The sequence below is a fragment of the Callospermophilus lateralis genome, chromosome 2 (assembly GCF_048772815.1).
Source record: "Callospermophilus lateralis isolate mCalLat2 chromosome 2, mCalLat2.hap1, whole genome shotgun sequence".
Lineage (NCBI taxonomy): Eukaryota > Metazoa > Chordata > Mammalia > Rodentia > Sciuridae > Callospermophilus > Callospermophilus lateralis.
This window is the reverse complement of record NC_135306.1, coordinates 109,025,665-109,037,899: the sequence shown is the minus strand read 5'-3', so window position 1 is coordinate 109,037,899 and position 12,235 is coordinate 109,025,665. Positions and strand designations below refer to the sequence as shown.

Sequence of the window (12,235 nt, the reverse complement as noted above, 5' to 3'; positions counted from 1 at the left end):
GGAAGGAACTGGGAAAATTTAAGCTAAAAGCCAAGAGCCCAAGATCTGGCCCCATTTGCCATGGACACATTGTGGGATGCTGAAAAGACCACTTGAGTGCTGTGGGCTGGGTTTCACTGAATGACTACCAGAATGGGAACAGGGCCCCCGGACCTCACACCAATGCCTAGAGCCCTGTGGAAGCATGGAGACGCCAGCACAGGGGCGACTCCAGGCCATGGCCACTCTTCTCATTCCCAGTAGCCCCTGCCTGTCCTCGCACCTGGCCCGGAGCCCTGGGATGGTGGAGGAGGGGGTAGCAGGGGCCGGTCAGGCAGCAGCTCGTCGTCTGAGGTGGCGATGGTCTTGATAGCATTGTGGTAGAGCGGGGTGGAGCTGGGCATGGCGTACTTGGACATCTGGGACATCATCAGTGACAGGGGGTTCTGGGAAGGTGTGGGATCTGGGGAGGAAGTGAATGGTAGGCTGGGATTCATGAGGCCGCTGGGAGGATTGGCGGGAGGTGCTGAAGAGCTGCTCCGAGGGCCGCTAGGCGGGAGGGCACCTATAGAAGCAGGGAGACAAAGAAAGTGGGGAGTGACTGGGGAGGGGAAAGTGAATTTGCTGCTCTCAATAGGGGTTTAGGAAGACGTCAGCCCACCAAATCTCCACCTAACTCCACCAGACACAGCTACATCCCACTGAACACAGGCCCCTCACAACCACCACAGCCCACCCATATTCAAAGCAATTCCTGTAGCCTCAGGGCCCCAGGCAGTGGGAAGATCCCAAGTCCCAAGTGTGACCCCTCAAAATGTCTGGGACATGTACATGGTACCTCAGACAAAGTTCAACACCACTACCACCACCTGACCCAGCCCATGCCTACCCACCACAGAGGTGTCCAACTGGAGTCTAGTAACCCTGCTGGCCTATCCAGCTGACTCACCCTGTTCCATGTTGCCCAGGGTGGAAGAAGAGTTCATGTTGAGAGGCGGCTGCTTATTCTGGGAGACCCCAGGGCTGGGCATGGCTGTCTTGGGTGAAGCCACCCAGCCTGGAGAAGGCACCGCCATGGAGGGAGACTTGAGCCTGCTTGGTGAGCCGGTGGGTGAACGGACATTGAGGGAGGAGCTGAGGACCTGGGGCGATTTGAGAGGTCCTGGAGGGTTGGCGGAAGGCAAGGGCACCATCTGCGAGGGAGTCTGGGGTGACTTGAGGTTGGCGGAGGGTGAAGTGACCAGGGGTGAGTGCACCTGGCTAAGGGTGGGTGACTTTAGGTGCCCCATGCCCGGCGAGCCCATCTGATTAATACTGATGGTGAGGTCTGAGGGCCGTCTGCCCAGTCCCCGACTGGGGGCTGAATGCACAGACCCAGGAGGAGGATTGGATGCAGGGGGCAGAGGCATGTGGCTGAGCCGAGTGGTACCCACAGTGCCCATGGGCATTGAGCTCTGGTCAGGGCTAAACATGTCTTGGGTGTTGCCCAAGTCCTGGGGCATGGCTTGGTAGGGTGCCTGGCCCCCAGAGAATCCCTGCTGGCCCTGGTTGGGAAACTGTGAAGGCATTAGCATCTTCTGTGGACCGCCCATCATGCCACTGCTATTCTGAGCCCGAACCCGGGCCATCTCCTCAGGACTGAGGCCCTGAGGCCCCATCATGTCCCCAGGACCCCGCATCTTCTGCGACATCAGCATCTGTTGCTGCGGGGTCATCTGCACGTTCAGGTTCATGTTCATGTTCATGTTCACGTTCATGTTCATGTTGAGGTTGCCTGGCCCCATGGGTGGGTCCACCTCCCTCAGCCCAGTCTGCCCCATGGGTGGGCTCAGGAGGCCACGACCTCCACCAAACTCCATGCCCATAGGTGTTCCCGCCAGGCCTTCACCACCAGACATCTGCCCAGGAAACATGGAAGGATCCATCTGTCGGTGTGCTTGCATCATCCGCTCCATCTCCATGCTCTGCCCCATGCCGCTGCCGGCCATACCCAGGGGCCGCTGCATGCCCATCGACCGCTTTTCCAGCAACTGGTGCCGTAGCAGCTCCTCCCTAACCCGAGGGGTCATGAATCGCTCCGCCTCACCCTGCCCACCTGGGTAGGGCACAGCATTCTGGGCAAAATTGCCAGGTCCTCCCATAGGGGGCAAGTCTTCAGTCCAGCCCATGCCTGGCCTCACAGGCCTCTGCATGGCATTCATGGGTACCTCCATGGGCATACTCTGCATGCCCCCAAACCCAGGCACCCGTTGCATCTGGTTGCCTGGGAAACGGGGACCAGGGAAAGGAGGTCCTCCCCGGAGCTGCATGGGATCTTGGACGTCCATGGGCCCCCGCAGCTGTGCGCCCATTCCAGGTGGCCACTGGTCCCCAGGCTTGCTGTGGTAGGGAGGCGGGGGCCCCCTGACCATCATGCCTCCCATGCCCATCATGTCCTGCAGAGGGCGACCCCCATGCAGTCCAATCTGTTCCTCTTTCCGCCGCTTTTCCTCATAGTACTCTTCCTGCAGCTTGCGCCATGCCACTTGCTCAGGCGTCAGGCTATCCTGGCCTAGCCTCTGCATCATCATGTTCATCTGCTGGCCCATGTCCCCTCCTGGGGGGTGCCCAGGCACTTCATGCTCCAATGGTGGACCCCCGAGGCTCTGTGTCTGTGAAATCATGGACTGCAAGGGTTCCTCATACTTCTTTAGCCCACCAGGAGGGGCTGTGGGTGGCTGCTGGGGGGCAGGAGGGGCTTGTGCTGGTGGGCCCCCCTCACTGGCTGCTCCTGGGGGCCCCTTGAGGAAGGGCTCAGTCTCTCCGCTGCGGAGCAGCAGCCGCTCAATGTCTCTCAGCGTCTGCAGGGAACGCTCCCGATGCTCTAGCTGCTCTTTGGACAGGCCCTCGGAGCCCACCAGGCTGCGCTGCCCATTGCTGGTGGGTGCAGCCTCCCCCAGCAGGGTGGGGCCAGGGGCACTGCTGGGGTCTCCTCCGGGAGGCAGAGGGTTGTTTGTGGTGGCAGCCGTCGGGGTGTTAGGGTGGGTGCCCCCAGTCCCACCACCTGTGCTGGCAGCTCCCACCGAGTTGGGGGCCAAGTCCTGACTGGTATCCTCAGGAGGTCCCTCCGGGGGCAGAGCAGGTGGGGCACTGCCAGGGGCTGGGGGTGGTGGCGGCGGCAGCGGAGGTGGCTGGGACTGTGGGGTACCTGCTGACGGTGTGCTCAAGGGCAGCGGTTCTGGGGTGGGTGGCACTTTGGGGGCCTACAGGTGGACAAAGCAGAGTGTAAGATAGGTAAGGAACATCCTAATCAATCTCAGAGCCAAACCAGGCACCACACTCACCTGGTCAAGCTTGGCCCGGGGCACATTCTGCTGGTGGTAGGCAAGGATGGAGTCTGCCCGGCCCTGCAACACGGCCTCTGCAGCCCTGCAGCAGAGAACCAGGCATGGTCAGCTCAGAGAGGTGGGTAGGAGGGAGCCCCCCCACCTCACCCAGCCTACCCTGCCCCCCTGTACACGCTCACTTGGAACCCCAGGCTGAGGGGCACTGGGCAGACACAGCAGACCTGGTCTCCCCTGAGGCACTTACGTGTTGGCCAGGTGTGTGGTGAAGACATACACGAACTGCGAGGGAGGCTTTCCAGGGACACTCCCGCCCCCACCCCCGGGGGCATCAGGACGAAGGCCTGGTGGGGGGCCATGTGGAGGCCCTGGCGTGCTGCTCTCGTTGAGGGGCAGTTGGGCAGTTTGGCCGGGACCCAGCTGCGGGGCCGCCATGGCTGGGTCTGCTACATTACAATCTGCAAAAAGAGAGAGGAGAGGAAAGGGGTGAGTGTCTCAGATGCAAGGAGAACCAGCTGGCATCTCCTGCCCAGGAAGCCCACTGCCTCCCTGTGCCTTTCTGAGGGTCCTTTGTTCCTGCAGTCTGGTATATTCACCAATCTTGTTTGCCCAAGCTCAGTCCTTGCCCAGGATGGCAAGAGTGTCCACAGGGAGAGGAGGGAGAGGGAAAACGTGGCCCTTACCAATAGGCTCCCACATGCCTGGTGTTCTGCTGGATACTTACAGTTGTGATTTCATGTAATCGACACACCTTTGGAAGGAATGCATCACACTCCAGGTTACAGAGGAGGAAACAAGCCTGGCAGGGATGAACTGACTCACCTAAGGTCACACACCCAGCTAATGCGGAGCCAGGATTTGAACCCAGGGTAGGCATACCAAAGTCCTCCTTAGCTGTTCTGACCCTTCCTGCTGTGGTCTGTGTGTGTGTGTGTGTCTATGTACCGTCTAGTAACTCAGGCACAGAGAAAGCAAAGAAGTTTCATGAACTGATGATTCAATGATTCATCCTAGCCCCACCACTAACTGACTTGGTGATTTATGAACAAGACATGTTCTCCCTCTAAGCCTCAGCTTCTTCATCTACACAATGGGAACACTATTTTACCAGCCTGTACAAGGGATAGATCAAAGAAATATATTTACTATGTCACAAGTAAAAAAAAAAAGCCATTTGAAAAATGGAGAAGGTTAGAAAGGCTATGAAGAAAAATAAACTATTTTCCCTCTCCTCTCACAAAACAGTAAATGCAGACTTCTGGTCACCAAGAATTATGTGGGGATTTCTCCCCACCAACAACCAATCAATCAATTCTGCAGGAGCAGACTCCAGCTGGGTGGCCTCTAGTTCAATTCAATTCTAACATTATCTACCTACAATAGCATTTGATTGACAAGTTAAAGGCTCCAGCCCACAATACCAATACCACCACCACCACCACCACCACCTCTTCCCCGACCTGATTCCAATGCCAAGCCAACTGCAAGCCCTGGGTTGTCTACCTCTGAATGACCTGCAAACTGGCGTTCCCAGGTCCCACTCCTGATATTCTACTAATCTGCTAAAGCAGCTCACAGAACTCAGGGAAACATTTTACTTCCCTTTACTGGTTTATATCATAAAAGACATTACAAAGGAGATAGATGAAGAACTGCAGAGGGCAAGGCATGAGGGAAGGGGTGCACAGCTTCCACCCTCTTTCCACAGGTGCAAACTTCCAGGAACCACCGAGTTATATAACTATATAATACTATATAATATACCAAAGCGGCCACAGGTGGTCAGCTCAACCCTCAGTCTCCCCTGCCCCGCAGGTTAGAGAATGGGATAGAGTCCAATCCTGCCTTGGTCTGTCCAGAGACCAGTCCCCATGCAGAAGCTACCTAAGAGCTGCCAGCCACCAGTGAACTAATTAGCATATAAAAACACACATCACTGTGGAGATTCCAAAGATTTGAGGAGTTGTATGCCAGGAAATACGGCAAGATCAAATACATATTTCATAATATCACGGGCTGACACACTGGGAACACTCCCAGAATAGAACCGCTACTCTCAGCACCAAAAGTTCTATTCCATTGTCACGAACTTGACTCTCAGTCCTAGCCTACAAAAGATCCACAATTGGATATCAATGGGTCTAGGTAAGTGGGTGGACCCATTCCCATGCCAAGATAAACCAGTCAAAGGCCCTGGCCTGCAGACAATAACAGTACTGACAGGTAACACAAGACCACTGCCTAAAGCTGCCTCCCTGTGCCAGGCTAGGGGCACCCTCCAACAGCTCATCATCAGGATCCCTTCTTGGATAAACCTCTGAATGACCCACCACATATTGGCTCTGCTCTGGACCCTGTTTCCCCAATTTCACATAGAAAAGCAGAACCAGAAGTTTGTCCTGGGGGAGACCTGAGAACAGACCTCAATGCATGAGGGCTGCCCTGGGAAGTAGACAATATAAACTCAGCATGCATAACAGGCTCCTGGCTACAAGGCACGGGGAGGGAGTCAGAATTTATATCAATAAGGAACTTTCTAGTACAACAATAAAAATACAAGTTAATGCTGTTCTAAGTGTGTTACATGTATGAACTTACTCCTCTTACCTCTTATCGTTGAGATAAAGATCATTATTTTGGTTGGGGGGTACTGGGAATTGAACTCAGGGGCACTCAACCACTGAGCCATATCCCCAGCCCTATTTTGTGTTTTATTTAGAGACAGGGATTCACTGAGTTGCTTAGCACCTTGCTTTTGCTGAGGCTGCCTTTGAACTTGCAATCCTCCTGCCTCAGCTTCCCAAGCTGGGATTACAGACATATGCCACCACAGTGGGCAAAGATTATAAAGGAGAAACTGAGGTCCTTTCCCAAAATTTATACAAATAACAAGTGGTTGGGCTGGGGTTGTGGCTCAGCGATAGAGCATTCACCTAGCATATTCACCTAGCATATTCAAGGCCCAGGGTTTGATCCTCAGCACTACATAAAAATAAATAAAATAAAGGTATTGTGTCCAACTACAACTAAAAAATAAATATTTAAAAAAAAAAAGTGGAGACGCTAGGATGCAACCTAGGCAGTCTGATCTCTGACCTTATGCTATTAATGTCAGCACTGTTCTGCCCCTCCATTAAGAACTCTTCAAGAATCCAACAGCATTAAAACTAAAATAGTCATTGTGGTTTGGTATGGAATTTTAGTATAATTTCCTTGCACCTACCTATGTTTTCCAAAGTTTCTACAAGGTGTAGTCTAATATTACAAAAGAGAATGAAAAGTGTGGGAGGGGTCCTCTCCTAGGAAGCAGTGAAGGTTCTACCATTGAAGGATTTAGCCAGAGGCCAAGGGCCACCAGGCAGTCCCACCTGAGAGAGGGGACCTGGGACTAGATGGTCTTTGAAATCCCAGCCAGCATTTTCCCTCCCCAACATGGTGCAATCATTCCATATTTGCCATTTCCTCCTCTGCAATAAGGATGTAAGGATTCAATGAAGTGGCCAGTATATTTTTTCTTTCTCCTTTCTATGGTCCGTAACTTCAAGAAGTTCACAACTTAACATTCTCTGATGTTTCTTTATTTCTATTTTTTCTTTTAGTTTTTTTTTTTTTTGGTACTGGGGATTGAACCCAGGGTGTTTAACACTGTCTACATCCCCAGACCCTTTTTTCTTTTTAAATATTTTTTTAGATGTTGATGGACCTTTATTTATTTATTTGCAGTGCTGAAAATAAAACTCAGTGCCTCACCCATGCCAGGGTGAGGCCACAAACCCAGCCCCCCAGACCCTTTTTCATATTTTATTTTGGACTGGATCTCGATAAGTTGCTGAGGCTGTCCTCGAACTTGTGATCCTCCTGCCTCTGTCTTCCAAGTCACTAGGATTACAGGTGTGTGGCATCATTCCCAGCTTCTGGCTAGTTTCTTATGCATTAAGTTGCCCCCAACCCCATAAAAAAAAAAAAAAGATGTAAATTTTGAAGGAAAAGCGCCAAATAAATTAATGCAGGCTTCCTAAGGTCAGTGGCTGTGCCCGTTCTCCCCATTACTCACGAAGGCCCACGTATACATTGATCAATAAAAGAACGTGAGGAGTGGGCATCTATCCACAACCACCACTCCTCTTCCTAGTAACACACCCCAGGTACTTGCTGGAGTCAGTCAGAGGTTAGGGAAGGGCACCAGAGATCCAGCCAAGTGTCAACTCACACCCAGGCTTAGCACTGCTTTGCACAGCGGATCCAACTTGTCGAAACTCCCAGTGAGGTTGGAGCCTCACCTCTCTCTGCTGACCAGTAGATGGCAGCATAGGCCAGGAATTCATGGTAAAGGTTCAGGTGAGTTGGACAGGAAAGTAGCCACCTAAGAGAGCCCCACCCCACAGGGGTCCCTAAGGAGAGACAACCACTGAGCACCGGGAAGGTAGAGGCTAGACTGTCACAGTTCAGGAGACAGTCTAAGAGGTAGATAGATAGGAGAGAGGAAGCCTGGAATCCTGGCTCTTGCTATTTTTTCCCAGACTCAAGTAGGAGGCTTCCTTGGGGCAGCCATCCCTGGGGAAACCATGAGCCACAGCATCATGGCATCAACAGACACTCACTGTGGGTGGCCCCAATGGGCTTGTCATCCTCTTCACTGTCAGGTCCAGAGCACCATTCGTCCCCACTGTATGGCTGCTTCCGCTCCAGGACACAGCGCCGCTTACTCCGGGGTGCCACCTCTGCTCAGGCAGGATGCAGGCAGGCAGGGGTAAGACTGAGTGCCCAGAGGTCCTGTTCTCCCCAACCCTGGGTCCCTCCCAAGCCCGTTCTCCAGATGCCACACCCCAGAGGGCACTGCCCAGACCATGGTGGGCACTTTGCCAGTTCATAGCCCCCACCACACCACCATTTGTTTCTGATTTCTGTCTCCAGCCCCAGCTGCCTGTCTCCCCTCCCCCCCCCAACACCAAGCACAGCATAATCCCCAACCACAACTGGTTCTAATTAGGGCTGGGGGGGGGGGGGAGGGGGAAGCTGCATCCACCCTTCCAGGCCCCAGTGCCTGTTCCCAAACAGTTCCCACTAACCAGGAGCCAGGCGACCAGGAGGTTTGGGGAGGTGTGTGGGTCTGTGGTGGGAAGGCAGGACAGAATGAGACCAGAAGCCCATCATTCTGTGTGGCCCTTCCACGGGTGGGATGGGGATAAGGGAAAGGTGCCAGTGCGTAAATACTGGAGAGACATGGGATGAGCAAGGGGGCAGAGAGATGGTCTCCTGGCCAATTTAGGCTTGGATTAGATGTTGCAAAGGTTTTGAGGATAATGAAATGAGGTACCTTTGGCCTCTGAATCCAGGGATGGGGTCCCAGCCTCTCGCTGCTCTCCAGAGTCCACAGACACGCTCCGCTCCCGCTTCACCTTGCCCTTGTGCGAGCTGAAAGAGGGCACCCCTGCTTGGGGGTTCTTCAGACTTGAGTTGCTAGGTGAGATCTGGTTGGCTTTGGCCCCATGGCTCCCCGCCCCCACGCCCTTCGAGCCCAGGTTGCAGGTGGGTCCTTGGTTCACATTCTGGTGCTGGGATTGGGCCCCGCCATTCCCTGTCTTGCCATGATTGGTCAATTTATTTTCTGGGTGCATTGGCTTGGCTGGGGCAGGGGGGCAGTGGCCGCGGGGAGACAGCGGCGGGCTCCCTGGAGCTTCTCTCCTCCTGGGGTGGGGTAACCTGGGAGAAGGTAGGAGAGATGTGAAAAGTTAACCTTACTAGGGGCTAGGTATGCCTGGATTTTAATTGTCCCATCCTGTCTTAATTAATGGTGGATATGGGGGGATGAGTAGCATCTCAAGACCACCAGCTATTCCCTATCTCCCTCCATGGACCCTCAGACAAGAGTTGATGCCCTTGCCCACCTTGGGGAGGGGAGATGGGGCAACCTCCCCACAGCTCCCACAATTCAAATGAAAACCAGGGTCTGCAGTTGACAGAAATTGCCCACTACAGGCCCAGTATCCATCAGACTGCAAACTTCTCTGGCAAACCTGTCCCCCAGCACCTAACCAATACTTTAGCACCCTCTCTTCTAGGGTTTACTATCTTCAGATTCTTTCTGAGGTCCCAAACCTCAACTCCCATGTGTCCCAACACAGGCAGAGAAGGAACACAGGACCTGTGTGACACTGCTCATGTCCCAGCCCTACTCCCCTGGGGAGGTAGGGAAAGCACACTTGAAAGTGGTACCCACTGGTCCAGACAGCTCCCCAGAACAAGAGGGGAAGACCTGAAGAGGGTGGGCCGGCAGGCCTGGCGGGCAGGCAGGAGCAGGAGGGGGGAGGGGAGCGGCGAGTCAAGCAGACGGGAGTGCAGCTTGAAGCCAAGGATTCCTGCAGCCTAGGCTGCGGGCCCTTTAAGCTCCAGCCCGCTCCCCCCATCGCCTCCCCCTCCCCGGAGACCTATTAATAGCCGCTGGAAAGATCACATCACGGGAGAGGATATTTATCCCCCCTCATTCCACACCAGCTCAGATTTATTTCAGCTCTGCTGTCCTGCTGCTGCCGCCTGGCCCTGTCTGCCGGCTTCTCCAGGAGAGGAGGAGGGAGGCAGGCACCACCCCCACTCCAGCCTCCACCCCCAGCTAGACTGAGGCCAGGGGGCGCCATCGGACCCCACAGTAGGGTGGATGGGGGTCTGCTCTAACCGTTTTTGGAGGGAAGAGCTAGAAGGGACCAGAAGCAGCAGGCATAGCTGGCTGCCAGTCCCCGCTGTCCCCTGGGCCTGGGTGCTAAGGTTGGCAGCGGCTCCTGCCTGGGGCTAGGCCTTCTTCCCACTCCACCCCCGCTGTAGTCCACTGGTGGCTCGGGAGCCAGGTGTCCAGGTGGACTTGCTCCCCAAACCAGCACAGCTCGGTCCCATCACCACTGGACCCTTCCCTTCCCCGCTCTCCACACACACATCCCGCCCTCCACGTCACCCACACACCTTGTCTTGTTAGCCAGGATCCTCATGGCTCCCACACACAGTGGGGCTACGGCCCCTGTGCGTGCCCAGGGCCCAGCCAGGTACTCGGTACTGGAGCACGGACTGCAGCAACAAGCCCCAAAGAGAAAACTTGTGACTTGGGGAGGGGGTATGAGAGGGGGAGGGGAGAAGGGAGGACCCAATAGCCCTGAGACTAGGGAACTGGATAAGGTAGGGTGGGACTGGAAAAGGAAGACTAAGAGATCGGGTCACGATCCTAAGGACCAGTCCTAACCCCATCCCTCCCGCACCTTGCCCTTAGGGAGCTTGCAGTCTCCAGCAAGCCACCCTGGCCCCCCACGGGCTGCAGACGCAGAATTCACTAAAAGGCTAGGTTGCAAAGGTGCCGCGTGGGGCGGCCGCGAGGTCTGCTCAGGATCCCTGGGGGACTCCCGCTCCCTGACACGCCCCTCACCCTAGGCTCGGGAATCCCTCACGCCCCGCCCCAACGCTGCGCCCAGTCCCTGGGCGCTCCAGCCGCCGAGGGGCCCGGGGTGGGGGGCAATGCCCCGCCCCCAGCTCGAGGCCTAGCCCGTGCCCATCCCAGCAGGCCCGGGCGGGCAGCGAGAGGCCTGGCGGGGCCCCGGGGCTGCAGCTGGGCTCTTCTGGAGACCAGTAACGCTGGCTCAGATTCCTCCCCGACCGCAAGAATGCAGGAGCCTCCCCTCCCCCCGCCCTGCACCCCCACCCCGCCCCCTTCGGCAGAGCCCCAGCGGAGAGGCAGAGCGAGCGAGCGACAGAGCCAGCGAGGCAGCGAGCAGGGAGCAGGAGGAGGACAGGGCTGCAGCGTGGTTCTTCGCGGCCCGCGCGCGCGCGCGGACAGACACACGGACGAGTCCCGCGAGGGGCTTTGCGCTCGCCGGCCGGCGGCGGGCCCTCGGCGCGGTGGAGCTGGGGCTCAGAGACCCTACAAGTACCCGAACTCTGACTCACACTCTCACAGCTCACACGTGGACAGGGAGACAAAGACACGCACGGAGCCCAGGAAACTAGAGGCGCGCTCACGGCCAGCCCGTGGAAGTATGCGGGAGGCCCCAGCAGCGCTGCTGGGACAGGAACCACCGACCACTGTGGAGCGCACAGACACCCGGGCCGCCAGCGAGCCGAGTGGGAGCTCAAAGACTCATTGAGCGGATGAGAAGACTGAGGCCCCGCTAAGAGGGAGCCATAGAAAGTTGAGCTTTACAGTCACAAAGAAACACACAGGGCCATAGATACACCAACAAACAGACTTAGACAAACACAGACGCCTCACCCAACCACCCCCTGCTCGGTCCCCTCCCCCTCCTTCAGCAGCAGATCCCGGTAAAAGGTGGGGGAGGGAAGGGGAGGAGTCTTGGCCTCAGGAGCGTTGTCCGGTGACAGGCCCGACCAGACACACCCGTGCACACTCCCGCAGCTCCCTGTGTGGCTGCGGGAGCCTAGTCTGGGGCCTCGGGTGGAGGGGGCCCCACCCGCCACCCTGTGGGAGTCTAACCCTAACTTCACCCAAGAACACAGAGACTTTCCCCACTCCAGCCGTGCCTCTAAAGAGAAAGGCTCCTCAGGGAAGGTTCCAAAGTCCATAGCCTGGCTGGGAAGAAAACCCACCCCCACCCTGGCGCCTAAGCCCCCATCACAACCAGGGAAAAGCAGAAGCAGAAGTCACTGGAGACACCTGGGCTTAGGGATGGGCCTATGGTTGAAAGGTATTCCAGGCTCTCACCTCGCCCCCTGGTGGATTTTCAAAACTACCCCATTTCACAATGAGGAAACTGAGGTCTGGGGTAAGGAAATAATTTGCTTTTGGTTCAGGTGACAGCATTGGTACAGGACCCCAGGCACTGCTTTGTCAACTGGGAGCCATGACTGTTCATCTGAGCCTACACCAGATAAGCGGACTTCCTACATTCCAGTTGCTGTGTCCCATCCAGTGTAAGGGGGTTAGGGTAGAGCAAAAG

General features: G+C 55.9%; 1 protein-coding gene across 3 annotated transcripts in view; it reads right to left on the bottom strand.

The window, feature by feature from the left end:
* Bcl9l (BCL9 like) overlaps nt 1-12,235 on the bottom strand; it is a 29,754-nt gene that overhangs the window by 3,463 nt on the left and 14,056 nt on the right. For 2 of the 3 annotated variants that reach the window (XM_077108829.1, XM_076846314.2), the window contains 6 exons: nt 8,620-9,005; nt 7,904-8,023; nt 3,550-3,760; nt 3,303-3,387; nt 929-3,221; nt 263-544 (listed from right to left, as the gene is read on the bottom strand). In XM_077108829.1, the coding sequence (XP_076964944.1) occupies nt 263-544; nt 929-3,221; nt 3,303-3,387; nt 3,550-3,760; nt 7,904-8,023; nt 8,620-8,920 (3,292 nt within the window). In that variant the 5' untranslated portion in view covers nt 8,921-9,005. Of the gene's footprint in view, nt 1-262; nt 545-928; nt 3,222-3,302; nt 3,388-3,549; nt 3,761-7,903; nt 8,024-8,619; nt 9,006-10,256; nt 10,359-12,235 lie in introns of all 3 variants that reach the window. The other variant, XM_076846312.2, reaches the window with a different exon arrangement.